The following is a 23200-nucleotide window of genomic DNA, read 5'->3' as shown; positions in this document are numbered from 1 at the left end:
TTATTGTTTGGGAATTCTGTATATAAATGTGATTCTCTCTCTGATAATAATGCCATTACTGAATGAGTGAGTGAGAGGTGAAGACTGAAGACAAGAAAGTAGGAGAAATAATGAGCGAGACAGAGGAGCCTGAGAAGAGGCCTTTCCTGCCTCCTAGTGGCGTCATGAGTAACAACAAGACAACAAAAGAGCTCCAGATATGCGTTCTACTTGGGGGACAACAATAAGATTGATGTGACTCCACATCTGTGCATGATAAAATATAGATGATATCCCATCGTAATTGGCTGTTGTAGCAGGTGCTCATCTAGAGTCTTTGTTATTCAGAAGAGTTCCCATCAAGGTGTACACTGAAGGTACTTATTGTACTGTGAATGGAAACCAAGGAGTACACTGAAATGCACAAAACGTGAAAAACCTGAGTGACATCATTTTCTTCTAGATGACTGGAACCAGATAGAATGATGATATAACTATAACAACAACAATAATAGTCATTTTGTTGAGAACAACAATTGCAATAAAAACAAGAGAAATTCAGATTATTTTGTGGACAAACATTACTTCGTTTGAGATCAGATTGAAGTGTGTGTCTGTGTTTATGTTGACTGTAGTGACGTAAAAGTCTCTCTCTCTCTGTCTCTCTCTCAGTCACACACACACACACACACACCTACACACACACAGACACACACACTCTCACACACACACACACAAAGGCAGTGAGGCAGCAGCAGCAGACGCTCAGTGCTGCTGTCAGTGTGCGGAGCGGAGGAGGAGGACCGACGGCATGCCTCAGCTCCGGGAATATATATCTCCCCTCAATCTCTCTCTCTCAAGCACGCTGCTTTTTTCTCCTCTTTTCCTGCATCGGGTTCACTTTGACCTGCGTCCTTTCTTTAGCAGAAGGCGATAAGGAAAGCCAGCCGTGCGTCATGGCGTCTTTGCGCATTTTTTCTGGATCTTTAAAAAAAAAGTGATTTATTTTGACCGGACTAAAATGAAGTGTTTTTTCTGTGTGGAGGAGAAGAGAGGCAGCGTTTCGAAGCTCGTCTCTCTGTGAATATTTGGCCGCAGCTGCTGGTGATATGCGTGAAGCCACTGAATGAATCTGTGCTCTCTAAAGGGAAACAGGGTTGCAGTAAGCGGCTTTTCTCCCCCTGATTCCCCTCCGTCTCTGACAATGTGTCAAGTCCATCCACCACACCGGATCCCGTTGATTTGCAATGGTTTCGCTTTTTTTCTTTTCCAGGATTGATTTTTTGGGATTTTTTTGGATTCACAGTGAAGGTCAGTGGAGAGAATTCACGGCCCCATTTTAACACCAAATAACGTCGGTGCGCCTGTTTTCTGCATGCTTGTGTGCTTGTTTGTGTGTAAGTAAGTGTTTGTGTGAGCGGCTCTACCTCCCTTTTCCCCTCTCCCTGCTCTGGGAACTCACCCCCTGATTTTTTTTTCTTTCCATCCAAGGCTCACGCTGCAGAGTTAAATGCTGGATCTATATTTCAGCGAACATTTTTGGCTGTAAAAATGCTGAGCTGCGTCCTCTTGCTGAGCGTCCTCACTGTCACCAGTCTGTCACCGTCTGAAACGGAGAGCCGCAAAACTTCCGCCTCCAAAGAGATCTGCAAGACCCGCTGCGCCTGTGAGGAGCGGGAGAACATTCTGAACATCAACTGTGAGAATAAAGGATTTACCACCGTCAGTCAGTTCCAGGCGCCCCCAAATAAAATCTCTCAGCTTTTTCTAAATGGAAACTTCCTGTCACGGCTCAGTGCCAATGAGTTTGTCAATTATGGCAATGTCACCTCACTGCATCTGGGGAATAACGGCTTGCAGGAGATCCGAACCGGAGCTTTCAACGGGCTGCGCTTCCTGAAGCGGCTCCACTTGAACAACAACAACCTGGAGGTGATTAAAGAGGACACATTTGCAGGACTGGAGAGTTTAGAGTATTTACAGGCAGACTATAATTATATCAGCGCCATAGAGCCGGGTGCTTTTAGTAAGCTGAATAAGCTCAAAGTGTTGATCCTAAATGACAACCTGCTGTTGTCTTTGCCTCCCAACATTTTCCGCTTCGTGCTCCTCACCCACTTGGATTTACGTGGCAACAGGCTCAAAATGCTGCCGTTTGCTGGGGTTTTAGAGCACATAGGCGGCATCATGGAGATCCAGCTTGAGGAGAATCCGTGGAATTGCACCTGTGATCTGATTCCCCTCAAATCCTGGTTGGACACTATTTCTGTCTTCGTGGGGGACATAGTGTGTGAGACACCGTTCAGGCTGCACGGTAAAGACATCACGCAGCTCATAAAGCAGGATCTGTGCCCTCGCAGGAATGCTGGGGAGCGCGTTCACCCCCCTTCCGACTCTCACTTTCAAGGGGCCCTGCCCCCGACCTACCACCCCGGCATGATCACCCCCACCCGTGCCCCGAAAGCTTCCCGCCCGCCCAAAATGCGCTACAGGCCCACCCCGCGCATCACAAAGGACAAACATGTCTTTGGACCTATAATGGTTTACCAGACAAGGTCCCCTGTGCCCATGTTATGTCCCACTGTGTGTGTGTGCACGTCACAAAACCCTGACAGCGGATTGAACATCAATTGCCAAGAGCGAAAGTTGCACAACATCAGTGAGCTGAACCCCAAGCCCTCCTACCCAAAGAAACTCCACCTGACCGGCAACTACTTACAAGTGATTTACAGAACTGATCTCACTGAGTACAGCTCACTGGAGCTGCTTCATTTAGGAAATAATAGGATAGCAGTGGTTCAGGAAGGTGCATTCGAGAATCTAACCAACCTCAGACGGCTCTATCTGAATGGGAATTACATTGAATCACTCACTCAATCACTCTTCGCTGGCCTGCAGTCGCTCCAGTATCTGTATTTGGAATATAACATTATCAAAGACATTTTACCACAAACATTTAACTCTCTGCATAACCTTCAGCTGCTTTTTTTGAACAACAACCTGTTAAGATCGCTCCCAGACAATGTTTTTGGGGGCACCATGCTAACACGACTCAACTTGAGGAATAACCATTTCTCCTACCTTGCAGTTCGAGGGGTCCTGGACCAGCTTTCAGCATTTATCCAGATCGACCTGCAGGAGAACCCCTGGGACTGCACCTGTGATATCGTTGCACTCAAAAACTGGATGGAGCTATCCAGTACCAGCGTAGTGGTAAACGAAATCACGTGTGATTCACCCTCAAAACATGCAGGTCGTCTGCTGCGCTCACTTCGCAATGAGGCCATCTGCCCTGAGCCCAGCGAGGTGCCCCCACCACAACATGCACCCCCTACAAAAGCCCCCACATTAATAAGCCCTGGCACCGAAGCCACCACACCTTCCTCTTCTTCTTTTAGCTCAGTCAGCCCCACAGAATCCCGAATCCACACTCCCGAGTTGCACCCTGAGGTCCCACTTTCAGTCCTGATTCTTGGACTTCTTGTTGTTTTCATCCTGTCGGTCTGCTTTGGCGCAGGCCTCTTTGTTTTTCTTCTGAAACGACGCAAAGGAGTGGAACATGTCCCCACAGGCGCTAACAACTTAGATCTCAACTCTTTCCAAGTGCAATATGGCTCCTACACTCCTGAACCAATCCAAGACAAAACCACTGAAAGCCACGTTTATAACTACATCCCTCCACCTGTGGGCTCTATGTGCCAAAATCCTATTTACATGCAGAAGGATGGTGAACAGATGGCGTATTACCGCAACCTGAAGGAGCTCAGCTTTGGGCCTCTGGACGCAAAGAAGGATGTCCTCACCTGCAGCCCAGGGGCCTACACCATCAGCACAATGGATTTTATGGATAAATCTCCAACATCCTGCGGTTTGACCACCCCAGAACCTCCTGAGATGTTGTATCAAAATTTAGGGGAGAGGCCCCACAAAGAGCTTCCCATGGCTGCAGGCGCACCCCCTTTCCATTACAACTTTTGCACTTTACCTAAGAGACCTTGCATCGTGCCCCCCTATGAAGCCGCTACAGCCCGGCGGCACATCACCAACCAGGACAGGTTGAACAAAACTGTGCTGTACGGGACCCCCAGGAAATACTACGGGGCTGAACACCCTTCGAGAAACAATGAGCACCCGCTTCTGCTCCCTGGGAAGCTAAAAAAAGAACCAGACTACCTGGAGGTTCTGGAGAAACAGACAGCGATGAGCCAACTGTAAGATAGTGCCCCACCCATCTCACCTCCCCCAGGTTCTGTGCACCATTCATAATAATTACGCAGTTACTGTAATAATAGCCCTCTCTATATATCTATGTTATCTATCTGTGTTCAATCCTACATGATTAACTGGAGGCCAAACGAGTCCTTTGGTGATCGTTTTCCTCTCTTCCTTTTCTTCTCTTCCTTTCTTTTCAAGATGTATAAAAGGAGAATAAGAAGTATATTATTATGCACTTCTATTTTTTCTCCTGGAAGGTATATATTATTTCTTCTTTTTTGAAAAATGAAATTCCAAAAGACTTTGACGACGGCAGGTATACAATGGGCAGGACTGTGTACAATTGCGGCTTTGTGCTTTTCATGAAACTGTATTTTATTTTCCCTGTGAAAAACAGAAAACGTATGAAATCACTATTCTTTGTAGAAGAGTACATGCTACAGATTTACATTCCTGTACATACTTAGCATACATAGATAAATGGTGAGTGTTAAACAATGAAGAGACCTTTTCAAAATCCAACAAGCGGCAAAGCCTTCCCATACCTAATCCAGAAAGTGCCTTTGCACTCAACTATTTTATCAATAATGCTCTCTGCAAAATGGAAATGTTCCTTTTTTGAAAGTGCTGTATTTTAAAGAATCAAATCTTTATGTAAAATAGAGACTTATTTGTCTGTTTAAAAAGAAAAAAAAGAAGAAAAAAAAGAACTTGAGACTGGGTGTAAAATGATATGAGTTCTTGATGGTAAGAAAATGTTATTTTGCTTTGATTATGAAGAGTGTTTGGAGATGTACAACTTATAGAGAATATTGTATGCTATAGGGGAGCAATGGAGCGCGGCGAAATTGCGCCATTAAACTTTCACTGAAGCACTTTGTCAACATTCTGAGCATGAGGTACATTTTGTTTACACTGTGCTTGATTGTGTTGGATGTGTGTTGATGTGTGTGCTATGGACTGCTCTCCAGTGTGTCTAATGTGTGGTGGGAGCCAGAGAAAATGAAAATAGAACTTGCCTGAAGCTGACACATTATTTCGAATTTTTCACCAAATTCTCTCACCTCCCCCTGAAATATCCACTCCATCCATCTGATGGTGCACAGACAACACTGTTTGATGTGGAGGGTCAATATCTTTCTTCCAGTGAGGATGTGTCAAAATATCACCAATTACAGTAAAGGGATTGTGAGATATGTAGCTTGAAAAATGTGGCATTTTTTTTAACAACTGCAGCTTATCATTGTAGTCTTACAAGAGAGAAGAATTGTCATTAGTATAGCAATTAACTGCAGTGAATTGCCCCTTGTGGATAAGCAGTAAAAGGAAATGTGGTGGTGATGAGAATGGAGGGTAGTCTGCAGTCAAGAGTAGAAATCCTGTCTCACAAAATGCAGTATTCCTCCTGCCGTTTAAAAATGACACCAGTTATGTTGATTGAAAAAAAGCAGCATTTTTTAACAACAGCTGCTTCTCTGGCATTGAGATCTTACAGGGGACAATAATTGCCATCATTATGGCAAATGAAAGTCATTGATTGTGGATAAGCAGAAAAAGAAAATGTAGTCTGCAGCAGAAAGAGCCCCGACTCTGCCAGACACCATTTTGAAAGGAAATACAGCACTTCTTTGCAACCTGCTGTTCCAAAATAAGTTGCAAGTTTGTGCACGTGTGCGTATTATCATCCACTGTGCCGAGGCCTGTCTTCCTGTCTTCCCCAGCCGTGTGACATGAATGAACTGTGCTACCCGCTCTAATGCTAATTTTGTTTTCTGTCCTTCGACTCAAGTTGACATTGGCTCTTTGTATCCTCTGTGAATGGCCTCCCAGTGGCCAAACCCCCCCTCCCCTCCCATTTCCCTTTTGTATGCCCAGCGCCCTCCTACACCTCCTCCTGTCTTTTGTTCTTGTGTTCCCCCCCCGTTGGATCTCCCCTGGCTATTGTGTAGCTGTCCAAGGTGCTGAAACGTTGCCGGCAACAGAGCAGAATTCCAGTCTGACGGCTGGGACTGGGAAGCCCTACGCTAAGGAGACGAGTGAGTTCATTTTTTGAGAGTTAGGTTGCAAAGTCTGTGAGTAAAAAAAATTGTCGGGACTTTTTGTTTTGCTAAAAATCCTTTTCCCAAAGAATAGTCTAAGCTTGAGGGTTTTGGGGGATCCCTATTGCAGGTAAGCTGGTTGTATCTGCTGATCTTAATCTTTGTGTCGGTCACTATATGGGTCCACTGAAGGAATACAGCACATTGGAAACAGTCACTTGGTGGCTTTTTGTGAAACTCTCCACCACCTGTTACGGTCTTCCTTTGCTTCCTCCAGTATTCCTTTGCTCCTTTTGAAAACTGGTCTTCTGAAGACTGTGAATGCAGTTTAAAGCTCCCAAGATGTTTTGGCAGATATGTGGGTTTTCTATTGATACAGAGAATTTGCTTTGTAACTGTTCCTTATAAGCGAATGTCGCTGTTCTTTGTAGTGTTCTTTGAGTTAACAGTTAAAAGATCATTATGATGTATCTATAATTCAGCCTTATTTTCTTGATGTTAGCCATTATTCGTTATGTTTACGACTTCATTGTACTCACCAATCTGATCGCTGTAATATTGGAAGGGTGATGTTGCCTCAAGAAACATGAGCAGCCAAATAAATTTGCTCAGATTATACAACAGGTGATTACAATTGTAGCAAATAGACAGCACCATGAAACTTCCCCAGTTGATTCATTATATGAATACAAATATGTCTTGGGTTACAAGTCGTCCTAAGTTTTATGTTTATATAAATGTGGCATTTTTCTTATCAAATATGTGCTAATCTGCACACATTTTCATTCCAGAAATCTTTAAATTGGATAAAGTCAGGTTCTAAATTCATGTTTTATTTTTGTTGAAATATTAGTCAAAGATTTTTACAGAAGGAATTTGTATCTCTTTGTATCACTGCATCAATCAGAAAATACTGTCAACAGCCATACAAAAATACATTCACCATGTTTTCAGTGGAAAAATGTAATGAATCTCTGGGTATGAATGACATATGAACAAACCCCTCTGTAAAAACCTTCACAATACAGAGAGGAATGAAAGTGGAATGTTTGGTGGATGTAAGTGCTACTGAAGTTAGGATTTCTAGCTCAGAGTGAAAAAAAGCGAATTTCGAGAAAACAGCCTTTAAAGAGATGTTTTGTATCGTTAAATTCGATACAATGTGACACTACAAGTAAGGGTAAAAAAACCTAGTATTTATCACCGTAAAACTTTCCCGGTTGATTACTTACATTAAGACGATTATTGTTTGTATTACAAGATTTCTGACTTTCGGTGAATTTAGTAGAAATATACAGACGCAAATAGACAAAGTAGTAAAATACACACTTGAATGTGTATTTTTGATGTTTCCTTTCCACTAGTCTGAAATAAAAAATGTTATGGAAGCAAAATGGTGAACATTGATAAGATGTTTTTGATGAGTGTCTCCCCTTTGGAGGTAAAAGCAAACCCACACAATGTCTCATTGTCTAGCTGTTTTCATATGTAGTGTATAAAGACATCAACACAAAGTGATGCAATGCAACGTATGTTGATTTCTTTATCACTCATGTCAATTAAACAGCAACTTCAGATTTTTTTACCAAATTCTTTGTGCAAGGCATGGCGGTGAATTATTTTCCATGAACAGCATGTTGAAAAATATCCTTTATTTGAGTCTACTTAATTCAGCCATTTCAACTGTTTGAACACACGTACTACTGAAAACCTTCCTATTATTAGCGTGTTTTAAGGAACTGGGAGACAACAAATGTCGTAGGTCAAAAATAAATCTGTTACTCGCGACACTTGCAACTGATGTTATTAACAGATATATTGAGTACGAATTCCATTGTTTGCTTTAGCTTTCGTTGTCAAATGAAATGGTTCAACTTTGTTAACAACTGATGCAATGTTATGATTATGTTATCTTGATAATGAAGGCTTTCCTCCGTCATCACATCTGCTGTCCCAGACTCCTCGGAGCTACATTCATATCCATCCATTTAGTAGGAATTAGGGCATTCATATCAGAGAATCCCCCACTGGTTCACAATTCTTCTATGATAGATTGTTTCAATAAACTAGTATTACCAAGCAGGAACCTCAGTTTCTCTCAGTAAGTAGAGTTTTGGATAATATTGTTTGCAGCAAAATTGTGTTCTAGAGCGAAGGAGCTGCAGCTCTGAACATCTGAAAAAAAACCCGTTCTCCTTTAATGTTGTTTTGCTGTTGCTGCTGCATGAAACACCTCATTTACCACAAATCCTGATATTTTCTCGAACCCTTTATGCATTCCTTGTGGCCCCTAAGTGCCATAACTTTTTTTAGAAGCCGTATCGAGTTGCTTTCATCCGTGGCTTCTGGTGCAAAGGCACACGGCGAGCAGGGGAGATGCTGCGGTAAGCAAAGCTGTGAATGCTGTCATGTGGGCTTCCTTTTTAACAAGCTTTGCCATTTCAGCTGCTGTGTGAATGGAAGGGAGAAGAAAGAGAGTGTGAGAGAGAGAGAGAGAGAAAGAGAGAGGTTGGGGGAGATAAACGGAAGGAGAGAGAGAGGGAGAACTGTTCATTCCTCTCCTTTTCTGAAAATGGAGTGATTTTCCTTCCTTGGGCACAATAGGTCCTCTGTGTCTTTTTAGTGGCAGTGAAGGAAAGAGAGGGAGAGCTTGCATGCGCGTACATGCACACACAGACACACACTCACACACACACACTCACACACACACACAGGGGATATATGGGAGGGTTGGAACATGTGCAGTCTTGCACACCAATGAGGACACTTTCTCCCCAGAACACTCCTCTCTTATCTTGCAGCCATGGGACTCGCATGTGTGTGTGTGTGAGTGTGTGTGAGTGAGTGAGTGAGTGACTGAATGACTGAGTGAGTGCATGTATATATATATATTCACATACTATGTGGATCTCTGCAGAGGTGTTCTCTTTTTTCTCCTTAGATAAGATTGAAATGTATAAATGGGTATTTTGTGGATAAAGCTCTCCCTTTCTTCCACTCTGTCTACCTCTCTCGCCCCGTCCCTCACTTTGTCTCCCTTCTTTCTGTCCCTCTTTCACAATGATATGATAGAGGACTTGGACTTAGGAATTGGTATTCCTAAAGTGTGGCTCAATATGTGGATAAGCGATTCAGGGATGACTTTGAAGCATATGGGCTGTTGCTTTGAGTTGATTTATAATAGCAGTTTCCAGAGCCTTTTCTGTACGTGTGTGTGCGTGTTGGAGTTTTCTGACTTTTGTGCATTATGTTGTGTGTGATGGCTTTCAAACATACGATTGTAATCATTTCGCCGCAGATTGCTGCAATCCATTTTCCATTTCTCACTGCAGTGTGTGTACGTGTGTTTGCTCCATTATGTATGTATCCTTATTTCACAAGTCAATTTAGCCCTTCCCCCTTTAACTCATATTCAATTATGTTCACATTTTCATGAGCTGTCATTTCTTATTCTGAGGTTTGTGTTTTATTTTAGCCACTGCACAGTGCTTTCTGTTATTTATTTTACTTGATGTTTTACTATCAATTACCTTAAATTGTGTAAAAGAGAGCTGTGCTATCATTTCAGAACATTTAGAGCATCTAGTTGGTAGCCTGACAGACAAAGATTACTGCTTCATGTGTCGTCTCTCTGCTGTTTCTTACAGAGGTTGTGGGACTTCTGTCTCTGTTTGGGGTTTGCGATAGTCTTAGAGGACATTGTGTAGGGTTGCATTTCAGTTTATTTATGTTGTTACGCGGGGCCGGATTAACCTCCTTTGGGGCCCTTGTTAAGCCTCCCAGAACCAACTGGTGCTATATACTGTATATGGTAATTAAAAGTGCCATGTTAGCAAAATAACAACTAAAAGTTAAAACTAGAATTTGACACTCAGCCCCTTAACAGGACAGGGTGTTAAGATTACGAAAAATGCATTTCAGTGTTTTCAGCAGATCATTTGGGGATTTAGGGGCCCTTGAAGGTTTGGGGCCTCAGGCAGTTGCTTGCTTTTACAGTTGGTAATCCTGCTTTGCCTGTAGGTTCTTCGATCTTTACTTTGTCGCATCAATGTCTTTTCTACTTTCTAAAGGAAACTCTTCATACTAGACACTATACTAGTGTTGGGCAACGATTACAATTTTTAATCGCGATTAATCGCATTGTTATGCGCAAAGTTCAATAATGAATTCAAAAGTAGTGTATTGCGCACTTTTATTTTAAAAGTACTGCTATATGAACAAAAGTGCAATAACATTTGGTTTGCAAACACTTTAAACAAATCAGGTTCTTGTTAACAGCAGTATTCCCTTTACACAGTAGTTATAACACAGTTATAATGATTCTGATGATAGATATTCAGCCGGTGTTCACAACTTTATCTTCATGTCTGTAAGAGATACAATTAGAAATATACACCTTGAAAACTGCAAACCTATCTACGTCATGTTTTTTATGTTTGTTAAATTCTCAGTAGCGATAACTAAATGATGCTTATTATACATATTACAAACAAAACACTTTAAAAACTAATATAAATGAATCATTTATTTTTTGCTTTTTTTTGTATTTTGGTCAGACACATATGCAACGCTGATTACCGTAATATGTGTGGTATTTGTTATAAATGTACGTTGGTACATAGAGGGTGATAAGAAGCTGTACCTGGAGGGACTTAGGACCCAGGGGAATGTAGGTGAAGCATGGAACCTGTAGTCTGTACCGTGGCAGTAACGTGCATGAGGAAGTTATCCTAATAAAGAGTTGCAGTGAAGAGCAGTTTGTTCTCTCATGCTTATGTTTATTTAAAAACACGACAATATGTATTTTGATATTGTCACGATCCTGTAACAAGACGATCGCGCGCGCGCGTGTGGGTGTGAGAGAGAGAGAGAGGAGGGACCGACGGTGACGGAGTGAAGGGGGCTTCCGGACCGGCATGTCACCCGGTGGGGGGGGGTTTATTTAAAAAAATAAAAACTGCATTAACGCGCGATAATATAATTGCCGGCATTCATTAATTAATGCGTTAACGCGATAATAACACGTTAACTTGCCCAACACTAATAAATACACATACTGGGTTCATACATAATTCATAGAAGGCGGGGCAGAGTGTGTTCAATAGGAGACTAACAGATAATATGTTCTAATAATAGCTGCTACTGATTGAAAATTAAGCAACCTTCAATTAACACTTGAGTAGGACTCGATTTAGAAGTAAGTAAGTGAAATGTATTTATAAAGCTCTTTTCACAGACAGTCACAAAGTGCTTAACATAAGTAGTATTACAAACAAAAAAGCACAATGTGACCACATAAGGGCCAGTAATTAGGGCCTGAGCACCGACGTAGTCGGAGCGGAGGACCTATTGTTATTCTAATGAAATCCAAAGAATTATTATTATGCCGTTGCCTCTAAAATCACATTTTTCAGGGCTTTATCATACTCAAAAACTCCCCAAATTTGGCAGGCGTATCAGGACTGCGTGAAAAAATCATGTTAACTTATCGTGTTAAGAAGATATGGACCAATGAACTTATAAGGGGCGTGGCCCTGTACATCAATCAACCTAACTTTAAAACAATTGTGCCAATCACGAAATTTGAGACAAATTGCAGCCTGTAACATACCCGTCACATTTTCATTTCCTACAGCCACTAGGGGGCGCTACAGTAGTTAGCTCTTTTGGGCCATTTTTCCCGTTTTCAGGCTTTGTATTTTCACGAATTCCTCCTACAGTATTTATGCGATTGGCTTCAAATTTGGTCAGCACAATCTTAACACTTTTAGAATGAGTTTTCATGCAACAACCTTGGCGTGGCGTGGCATCTATTTTGTCCAACTTTTCATTAAAATTTAAGTTGTTGTAACTCCAAGGTACATTGTCAAATCTGCCCAAAATCTCTTCTTCTGGATGCTAGTCCAGGCCTGAAAACATTCCAATGCCTCAATTTTGACATAGTCGTTGCGCCACCTACTGGCAAAGGGAAATTACACAAATTTTACTCCTAGCCATTTCACTAGATCAACCTCAGATTTTAGATAGAAAGCCTTAAGACATTGATAATAGATCATCATGAATATTGTGAGTTTTTGGATAACTGTTGCCATGGCAATGCTTTGTTGCCATGAAAGAGCAAGCAGATTTTTCTGTGACTTGGGATACTCAAAACCTCATCGAACTTTGTACATGTCGTAGGTGATGAAATTAATGATCTCATGTGGATTTCTGGCTTGGTCGTTATAAATTGTCTCGATAGCGCCCCCTGCAAATTTTCAACAAAGCAGCCCCAGCGCCTCGTTTAACCTACATGTATGAAATTTGGTCGGTACATGTATCATATGGAGACTTAAAAAAAGTCGCTTGGGACCATGCTCTAGAATCAACCAAAAGTCGGCCATTTTGATTTTTGTGTGAATTTTCCCTTGATTTCTAGTCGCTATACTTTAACGAACTCCTCCTAGGGACTTTATCAGAGCCACTTCAAATTTGGACAGCACAACCCAAAGACCTTTGTGATTAAAAGTTATCAAAAGCTTTACGTTTGATTGAATGGTGTAGCCATGGCGTGGCGGCCATTTTACGTGACTCCCCATGAAACAGCAAGCTGATGTATCTCCACTGGACTTGTTCAAATCTGTCCCAAACTTGCCATGCTTGTTAACAGTCATGGCCTGAGGATGTCTACAAGCCAGTTTTCCATCTAAGTCAAAGCACCACCTAATGGCGAAAGGAAATCAGCGTTATTTGACAAACAATATCTGATTCACATGACATTTACATGATGTTGTCTACACACAGGAGCTGTGTCCGCATTCTCGGCAATAAATCAGGCACGTTCCCGGTGGGTGTTGGCCTCCGCCAGGGCTGCCCTTTGTCACTGGTCCTGTTCGTGACTTTCATGGACAGGATATCTAGGCGCAGCCGGGGGGTGGAGAACATCAGGTTCGGGGGTCTCGGGATCACCTCTCTGCTGTTTGCAGATGATGTGGTCCTGTTAGCCTCCTCGGATCGTGACCTCCAGCATTCACTGGGGCGGTTTGCAGCCCAGTATGAAGCGGCGGGGATGAGAGTTAGCACCTCCAAATCTCAGGCCATGGTGCTCTGCCGGAAATGATCTTAATGATCTTAACAGGCTTACATTTATGATTGTATCGGAGGTACACTCAAAACATTTGAGGCTTAAGACCTTGCAACATGATCTTGCTACGCTGCTGGTCGATGCAGGAAATATCATCTAACTCGTGCATGCAGTCACAGAAATGCATGGCTGCATCAACCAGAGTCCTGCCAGTACCCTCAACCTATGTGAAGATGCGAGGGCCCGATCAATGCTGCTTGCAGCTTTAATTTACATTAAAATGCACAAAAACAGAAAGTATAAACGTAAAACATGGCTTAAAAGCAGGCCTAGGACATGAGTTGTTACACAAATACCAGTCTAAACAGGTGTGTCTTGAGCTGATTTTTGAATAAGTTCACAGACACAGCAAAACTAGGGGTGCAGGCAGAGCATTCCACAGCTTTGGCGCTACTACCTCAAAAGCTCAGTCACCTAGATTGGGTTTCTTTAATATAGGTTGTGTATAGTGGCATGCTTAAAATAGGAGGGGACAATTCCTGTAGACAATGAGGAATTAACAATAGATGCTACAGTAGGGCCAATAATTGGCAAAACTTTCTGAAACAGAGAGGATGGTATAACATCCAGAGGGCAAGATGATGGGTTTGTTTTCTTAATTAAGTCCATCAGGTCTTGAAGGCTGATAGGCTGGAAAGAGTCCAGAACAGTAGGAGATTGAGAGGAGCTACATGTAGATGAACAAATCCCAGGCTGAATACCAGACCTAATAGCTATTACCTTATCAATAAAATAGGTAAGGAACTTGTTCCAATCGTCAACAGAAGAGCATGGTAGAGACAGATGGTGAAACAATTGCATTAATTATTGTATTAATAAAACCTTAATAATAAAAATCTTGGGATTTCTCTTTGAAGAAGAGATTAAGTTGGCAAAATAAGCAGTGCTAGCTTCCTTTACTCCAGCATTAAAAGAAACTCTGAGGTCTTTGAGATATGAGTGATGCACTTCTAGCCCAGTGGCTTTCCAGAGCCGCTCTATCCTGCGACACTTCCGTCTCAGGCTGCAGACAGCATCTGTCATCCACGGAGAAGTGTTGTAGGCAGCCCTGGTTCTTTCCTTAAAAGGTGACACTTTGTCCAGCAATGTGGTGCAATGTTCATTAAATGGCTGTACTAAAAATTCAACATCTTTGAGATTTGTGTTAATATCACAGCAAAAGTGCATTGAGAACTGATCAGCTGTACTCTGAGTAATAATGCGGGAGTGGAATGTTCGTTTCAGACATAAGGGGTCAGCATTTACAGAAAGATCAAAGAAAATACATTTATGATCACTGATCAGTAGGTCCTCACAACGGGTATTATCAATATCAAGACCCAGAGAGAACACAAGGTCCAAGGTGTGACCACCCCTGTGAGTGGCGCCGGAAACATGTTGCGTGAAATTAAAAGATTCAGTAATGTTGAGAAACTCAGTGGCAATACAATCTGTGGCATCATTGATATGCATGAAGTGATACCTGAAGCACTTTATCTAGCTTGATAATAGAGGTCAGAAAGTCTGTGAGCTCTGATAAGAACTGACCAGCTGGACCCGGAGGTAAATTAAAACACAGTAAAACGGCTTTAGCCGACCCACTTTAGTCAGCTGTAGTTCAAAAGTAGTATAATGTTCTGTGCTCCCCAATTGGCAGGAAAACTGATTCTTCCAGACCACGGCGAGACCTCCACCACGGCCTGTCAAACGCGGAGTCCCAATATAAGAACAAGCCACAGGTCAGAGTTCGTGGATGCATTCCATATGCCGTTGCCAGGTTTCAGTCGGAAATAAAAAAGCCAAATTATGACTTGTGAACAAGTCATTTAAAAAGTGAGCCTTGTTTGCTACAGAGCGTGCATTAATGAGACACATTTTAATGGGGGAAGACACTGTGTTGTCATCAGCACAGGAAGCTTTGGGGTTATGTGCAATAGGACGGATCACTCGTGCAACACGGCGAACCCGACCATAAGTAGGGTGCGAGTATGAGTCTGTGATTCTGACGGGAATGTTCTTGGGTCGTGGAGTGGAAGTTACGGTGGAGACTATGGAGAGTGTAGTAGGAGACCCTCCAAGCCACCAGGGGGAGGTAGTGTTGCTTGTAGGGGAGGGAGGGGAGGGCTTGTGTTGACAGGCTACCAGGTGAGGAAATGAGATGTGGGGTAGTCAATGCGACGGTGAAGTCAAGATGGAGTAGAAAATATAGAGTGCGTGACCCCAGGCCAGTTGGGTGGACGCCATCAGAGCAAAAAAGGCAGGATGTTTCCAGAGAAGATTAAAATTATTACATTACATAACATTACAGTCATTTAGCTGTTATCCAAAGCGACTTACAATTCAGATTCTATCACACCGTAGGCACAGCTACGCACACAGCTATGGGACCAATTTCTGGGGTTAAGTGTCTTGCTCAAGGACACATCAACATGCGACTAGCAGAGCCTGAGCCAGGGATCGAACCGCCAATCCACTGATTTGGAATCACGGCCCTGCTCTCCCCTTACCCTCGGTGGATGGTTATATTATCAATAAAAGCCACGTTTCGGGCTGCGCAGGTTGACTTCAGCCACGTATGTAGACTCAGCAAGCGGCTGAACCGACCCGCGGCGCGGTTGTGTGGGGGGATGAGTCCACTGATAATGGACCCGTTTACCGTGGACCGCAAGGGAGTCCAGGACAATGCTGAAATCCTGTTTCAGTAATTCAGAGGACTGGTTGGAAATGTCATTGCATCCCACATGCACGACCACGTCCTGGACATGGAATTGTTTGGCCAAGATGCTGGGGAACTTTTCGAGGATGTCAGTTACCTTAGCGCCCAGAAAGCAAAAGGTAGCCACCGCTTTTCTCCTCACGTTCCTCACGATCGAGTCGCCATTACATTGATGAGAGGTGGAGCGATCGGAGGAGAAATCTTTACCTGCGACGGTGGAGTGGGGGGCTGAGGACGGACGGACGGAGCTGGGCACTGGAGCTCTCCGCCGTGCCGGTGTGAAGTTCGGAACGGCGCGCCGGACCCTGTTGAGGGAGAAGTTTTGAGATGTGGCTGTTGAAAGGATCGGAGGGGACAAGGAGCTATGGGACAGCCGGAGCACTGCCGGAGGCTCCACAGCCAGGGGAGGGAAGTTATGCTGGTCCAGAAGATCGTATTTGTTCTCCAGTTGGATGTTATAGCAGGGGGCTGCGTGAGGGGAATTTAAACAGGGTTGATTTAAACAGGGTTCTAGGTGACCCTTTTAAAACTCTGCCACTGGTGTGTGTATGAAATGCACGCGTCACACTTTTGTGATACGATCAGCCATTTATAAAAGCTATCAGACTGAAATTCTCTCAGCGAGCAATGTGGCATGTCTGAAGATGATTTACCGTCTGAAAGAGAAATGGTGGCATGAACACTGCTTGTTGTATCTTCAACAGACACTCAATGGCACATGCAATATTAGCAAAACACAAGTCTGCATCTGTAATTTAGAGCGGGAAACACACTGTCAAGCTTCCCTCCTGCTCTACAGCGACCACAGTCAACCAAGCAGAGGCGTAGCTGCTCTGGATGCAAGGCATACCGCAGTGAGGTGGTTACATGTAATTCAAATGTAATTAACTAATTTGCATGAAACTAGCCTGCTTATTAAATAGTAATGTTGCTGTGCTTGATTGGATTATTGATTTACAGTTTTTCATGTACAGGCAGTGGCAGTCATGTCAGTTACTATCTTGTTTTGCAGAGCTTGTTGGCCTCTTGTAGCTCGTGGTTTTTAAACAAACTGTTCTAAAAATCTTGGTTTCCAGCCACACAGGCAGCTGTTTTCAGACAGAAAGCTGTGACTTTTTGCTGAATACTGAAACAGCAAATGGACAAAGTTAATGCCTAGCTGATGAACATAAGGGACCATTTAACAGCTTATGAGACAGATATCTCCTGCAGAAGTTTGAGGAGACCAAAATAGGGCTAAAAAGAGGCAGAATCCTAGATTATAATGTTTCAGGTGTACAGAGTCTTACCTTGCATGGCAACTGGATTCTTGCGATGTCACTTAGATGTGTGCGAGACGACACATAGAGGCAACCGTTTGTTCAAAACAACAATAGCAGCTCCTGAAGAGGTTAGCATAGATGCTGCAACAGAATCTGTTATGTTAGAACTAGAACTCATATCTTCATTGAAAAATGAGCAAAGAACGGCACTGAAGGCTTTTCTTCTCCCGACTGGCTTCGTTAAGACTTTGATTGAAAGATGGCTCCTTCAATCAAATCCCAGGTAGTTTTTGAAAGGGCGTGCCCTTTTTCAAACTGTTTCCAATGATGGCCTTAAGGATGGTTTTGTTCAACAAACCATTTGGCGGGTCAGGTGAGACAGAATCGTGACTCTCAATGAATGCAAATATTGCTCTGTATCTTTGCCAACACCTTCGCCCTTACAAATTTAAACGGAATTTGTCAATGTTGTGTTTACAGGTTGCACTGCCCCTTCGTGGCCAAAATTCAGTTGCAGCAGCTGTAAAAAGAAAACAGCCCAACATTTCAGTCCAAATTGAGCACCATCCCTTTTATATCATGACTCATGCTGAAATGATTGAAGACAAATAGCCAAACAAGAATATTATTTATCATTAATTAAGTCACTTATCAAGTAAGAATGTAATCTATTTGCAGGTTTCAAATTCTCAAATGTTATAATTTATCTGATCTATGTCAGTGTGAATTGAATATCTTTAATATCAATGGGAAGAATAGGGCGAGAAGTCCCCTTAAATGGTACAAACAAAGGTATGTTCACGTTCAGTGATAAAACACATTGTATTTTTCCTTGCGACGTATCACACATCCTGTATGCAATTCCTCCATCATAAAACATTTGCAAAGCTGGTTTCAAAATACTATATACATATAACCAACTGTCGAACAGTGCAATAGCCTGAAACTTGCTGTACTATTGTGTATTGAGTCTTTGCATATAATGCTTGTTGCAGCCCTATATTTGACTATACAGTATTTACAATCACTATATTGGTAGAAAGATTGATTGTGTGTGTTATGTTGTTGGCATTGATCCCTACGGCAGAACAGAGTTAGAGACTCACTCACCCACAGGATGTCAAACGATATTACCCAGTTGTATTTGGCAGTGGGATCTATCAGCTGCTCTCTGTTCCTGATATCTTTAGGCAAGGATGTTGTGTATATGACACTGACTGCAGCAGCTGATTTCCAGAGTGATAAGGAAGGTTTAGCTCATCTGTGTAAAGGGTTGAATGTCAGAGGTGTTTGAAGCAGTCAGGCAGATTCTGTTGCACTGCAGTCTCAGGTCTCTGTTTCCCCAAGGTGTGCTAACTAATTATATTCTGACAGCATCCTTCAGAAAAACTGCATCTCTATTTTGACATTTAATGTTCTGTATCTGAGAGCCAAAACCATATAGTGCAGTTCATTTATCATGCAACATTAGTTGTTAAAAAACAGACATTTATGATAAAATCTGCCAGTCTGCCAGTGATTCAATAACTCATCCGCCCTTTTGGAGATTAAAAGGTTTCAGCAGGAGTCAAACTCATTTGGTTTCAAGTCATTCTAACTCTTACATGCTGCTTTATGCTGATCAAGGTTCTAGTACTTTCCCCTATCAGTCTACAGTATTGTATATCAGAGATGTTCAATGTGGTTATATCTATTTCAGGGCTGGATTCCATCTAACAGAGTGATACCACTTTGACCCAATGTGCTTTGGTGTTGGGTGTAAGAGGTTGTCTTGCAAGTTGTATCTGACTACATCTACAGTGTTAGGTTCACACTGCATGGACATTCATACGTTAGTGTCTTAAAACTTGTGTGTTTCATTCATGAAAACTGGGAGTATGTTTCTTTAATATAGCAGGACACAATATTGTCACATGGAAATAAAATTGTGGACATTTTTCTTCTTTTACAAATGCTTAGTCAATCGTAACCTTTTGTTATACTTTTCTGACTCAAAGGACCGTACCAGGTTTTGCGGGGTTTAACTCCACTGCAATTCATCATAATTAAATTGATTGATTTTTTATGTATTTTTCTACCATTCCAGACAGCCATTGATTTCCATTATTGCTCTTGCTGTCGGAAAATCAACAAACAAACATCTGAAACTTACTTGAGTTGTGTAATTCCCTCACAGGACCCCTTTTGGATTGTCATGCAGTAAATAAATAAATAGAAATCAATGGATGGTAGAAAGAATAAACACACTGACAATTTTAAATCTGTCGAGCCTACATTTGAAAATTGTCAGCAAAAATACAAAGCATACATGATTGTAGCTGAGAAGTTGCAAAAACAAGTAAAACTTTCAAACAGTGGTACTACCTGCGTCATCATTTATATTGTTTTTTATAAGCTTGTTTCTGGTAAAATGGCTAAGAAGGAGTTAAATGGGACAGGATACACAAGCAAACAGATGAGCAGGCTGGTTTTTAAAAAATCCAAGAGTTTAGCCGACCCTAAATGTTGGTAATAACTGTCTTTGCACAGGAAAACTGAGAAAGCACACTTATGCGACTGTGGCTCAGTGGTAGAGCAGGGTCGTCCTTCAATCAGAGGATCGGCGGTATGATCCCCTTCTCTGCTAGTCCATGGCAATGTGTTCTTGGGCAAGACACTTAACCCATAGCTGTGTGTAAAGTGTAAATGGTTGAATGATGACATGTAGTGTTAAAGAGCTTTGAGTGGTCAGAAGACTAGAAAACCGCTGTACAAGTACATTTTATTTACCATTTACCATTTTACTGTTGATGCTGAATGCATGCTGTTTTTGGGGGGCAAAAATACTCAAGCTTGATAAAAGTTTTTGCAAAGCTCTTAGCTGTATCTCATGGACTTCCTAATAGACTGAGTTCAACATATCCTCATACAATGTTTGAACGATGTCTTTCGAGAGGTATTTCCTCATCTGTCTTGTGTTCTACTTCTAATGCTCCTGCAACACATGTCAATTTAGTGTAAAATAAAGAAGTTACATGACATTACATGGTTTCACATGGTACACAAACAGCAGTCTCCTGGGTGAAATCCACCCTGACCACCCTACGCAGAATTTGTCGCTTGTTATTGTTTCAGGTCCACTGTTACGTGGATTACAGACAAAATGATTTTGTGGCATGTATACACATTACAGTTCATCACTTTTTTGAAGGTATAGCTACAAACAGTGTATGAGAACAGCCTTCTGAGTTGCACTGAACAAACTGGTATGAGGTTGAAAGCAATGTTTGCTGATGTAAAGAATATCCTTTCCAGCACGATTACCAAAGCTGTATTATAGCTGTAAACATGGTAAGTACAAGTGCGCTCGTGAAAGATACTCCCCAAAACACTGTGACGATGTGTGTGAATGTTAAGCGCTCCTGATGAGCAGGTGGCACCTTGTTCGGTAGCCTCTGCTACCTGTATAGGTGTGTGTGAATGTTGGCTTGTGTTGTAAAGTACTCCGAGTGGCTGCTAGGACTAAAATCACTATATAAATACAGTCCATCCATTTACATTATCCATCAAACTTTATTTGTACAGCATCTTTCATACAGGTTAGTACAGTTCAAAGTGCTTCACAGACAAGTGAACAAGAACCCTGAGCTAACAGTTCCACATAAGTGTCTGAAAATTATGTTGTCTGTTCTCGTATAAGCCATTTGTGGTGAAGAGGTCCTTAATAAGCTATACTGTTTGTTGGCCTCCATCTGGATTGATTATTTCTGAGTAGTTCTTCAGCCAGGTGAATGTGGTCCATCTACATTACTAGTAAGACATCCTTAAGATAGTTCTACAGCAGTAGTTTTTCAGTTGGACAAAGGTGCCAAGCTTCTGGTGGGATTACAGCTTTCCCGATCTCCAATCTTGGTTTGTGTCGAGGTCGAAGGAGCCTGACCAGGAGGCACTTTCTGTGACAGGAGGTTGTAGAGAGAGGAGAATCAATTACAGAGATGGAGAGAGATGGTGGGAGAGACTGATACAGACAGAGGAAGGGGAAGGAAAACAGATATAGGTTCAATTGGCTCATTGGACTTCGTTTTGCGCTTGTGTGGCTAGGAATGTGTGTGTGCAGAAGTGTGTTTGGACATGTAGCACTAACATTGTTTGTGCCTTTAAATGTGTGTGTGTGTGTGTGTGTGAATCATTACATTTTTAGGGTGAAGAAAGTTTAAGGTTCCAGAAAGGTTAGGATTAGGCTGGTAGCGGTTATCGTAAGGGAAAGTCTCCATGAAATTTATTTGAGTCAATGTAATGTCGACAAAAGTCATTAAAACACGACTATGTATATATGTGTGGGTGTGTGTGTGTGTGCGTGTGTGTTTTACAAGGCTGCATCAAGGCTGTTTTCTTGAGCTGGTCACTGTTGCTCCAAAGGGATTTTCGTCAAATAAATAAAGACACAATGAAAAAGAGAGAGAGAGAGAGGAGGGAATCAAACTGAAGAAAGCCCACCCTGAGGCCTGTTCAGTCATTCAGAAGTCATTTCCTCTAATGGAGCTGCCTCACTTTAAATTACAGCCAAATCAATGCACATCTTGGCTAAGTCTTGTTGTTGAGCGGCTGCTGACTGAAACTGTATCTACACACAGTTCAAAAAGTCTATGTCTTGCCTGATTTAAATTTATTTTGTGGATTGTTGTGGACCAAAGTTATTGAATTGTTTACATGAGACTGGCTCAATTTCTCTGCAATTCTGTTAAACCAGTATGCAGAGATGCAGGTCCAGATTAATCTAACCTTAACTAGGAGGCCCAAGGACATTTGAGCTGTGGGGAAGTACCTAACCCCAGGGTTGCTCTCTATAACTTCATTATTGGTCATTCAATTAAGCATACATTTATTTAGGATTAATCCCCATGAAATCTTAATATCTACTTAAAACATTTAGGTAGAAAAACTAGATTTTGACACAGGGTCTCTTCTTTGAAACAAAGTCTCAAGATTAAAAAGACTGTACGACTAAAGGCCCTTTAGTGGTGCGCATTCCCATATGTAATTAATCAAGTGAGCCATGAAGGGGCCACGAAGGCCCAGGACCTTGGGGCATTTGCCTGCTTTGCCCAGTTTGTAATCCAGTCGTGCACAGGCATTTACACATACTGCTGATATCAGTGTCACTCTTTGCAGTGAACAGCTTCTCGAATGACCATTATGGATAATCATCCAAATATCTGTATAGAAACACATGAAAAACACAAAAGGAGATCTTTATAAATCAGATCTTGCTTAATAATATTCACATTAAGACTTTTACTGAATTATTACTGTCACAGTGCAAACAGGAACCTCTAGATGCTAATGTAGCATGGCTTTTTATAGAGCAAACTTGCCAAAATGTTAGTTTGAAAAAGAAAAGTATGAACCAAAGTTACACTCACTTACATCGCATATCCTTCACCAGACAATGGAGTTTGGTGGATGGAGGTGTTGGGATGGAGCAAACCCCATCAGCTGAAAGTTCTGGAAAATGTCAATAAGTGGACCTTGTGGTGTTTCATTACTATCCACAACTGCAAATAATGAACTTCTTTCCCAGCGGATCGGGTATCGGGATGATGTGACTGATCCACATTGAGATACGTTTCTTGTCAATGTCATAATGAAATTCAGTGTTTTTGCTATCAGTTACATTTATTAAGTTGTATTAATCCCTGTTACTTTACATACAAATTATTCCAATGCAGTCGGATATGCAGATTTCAAATTTGAGGAAAAAGGGGGTCCTAAATTGTAGCCACAACTAAGTGACAATATTACATTTATGTTTACAACATCCTTTGACAGGCAGAGAATGTCATCAGCATGGTTCTTATGATCCTGGAACAGTGACACACACAGTAGCTGAATTTATACTTAATTTTAC

The 23200-nt window shown here is 42.0% G+C and overlaps 1 protein-coding gene across 1 annotated transcript; it reads left to right on the top strand.

Moving 5' to 3' along the window:
• The first annotated feature begins 722 nt into the window (after nt 1-722).
• slitrk2 (SLIT and NTRK-like family, member 2) lies at nt 723-7183 on the top strand. Its single transcript, XM_031876918.1, has 2 exons — nt 723-1290; nt 1471-7183. Exon 2 carries the CDS (start codon nt 1531-1533, stop codon nt 4192-4194), a length of 2664 nt encoding a protein of 887 aa, XP_031732778.1. The 5' UTR covers nt 723-1290; nt 1471-1530; the 3' UTR covers nt 4195-7183.
• Nucleotides 7184-23200: the final 16017 nt, after the last annotated feature.

The sequence above is a fragment of the Anarrhichthys ocellatus genome, unplaced genomic scaffold (assembly GCF_004355925.1).
Source record: "Anarrhichthys ocellatus isolate YVR2014 unplaced genomic scaffold, GSC_Weel_1.0 scaffold119, whole genome shotgun sequence".
Taxonomy (NCBI): Eukaryota; Metazoa; Chordata; class Actinopteri; order Perciformes; family Anarhichadidae; genus Anarrhichthys; species Anarrhichthys ocellatus.
Note: the sequence above shows the minus strand (reverse complement) of the source record. Positions and strands in the feature narration are given on the sequence as shown.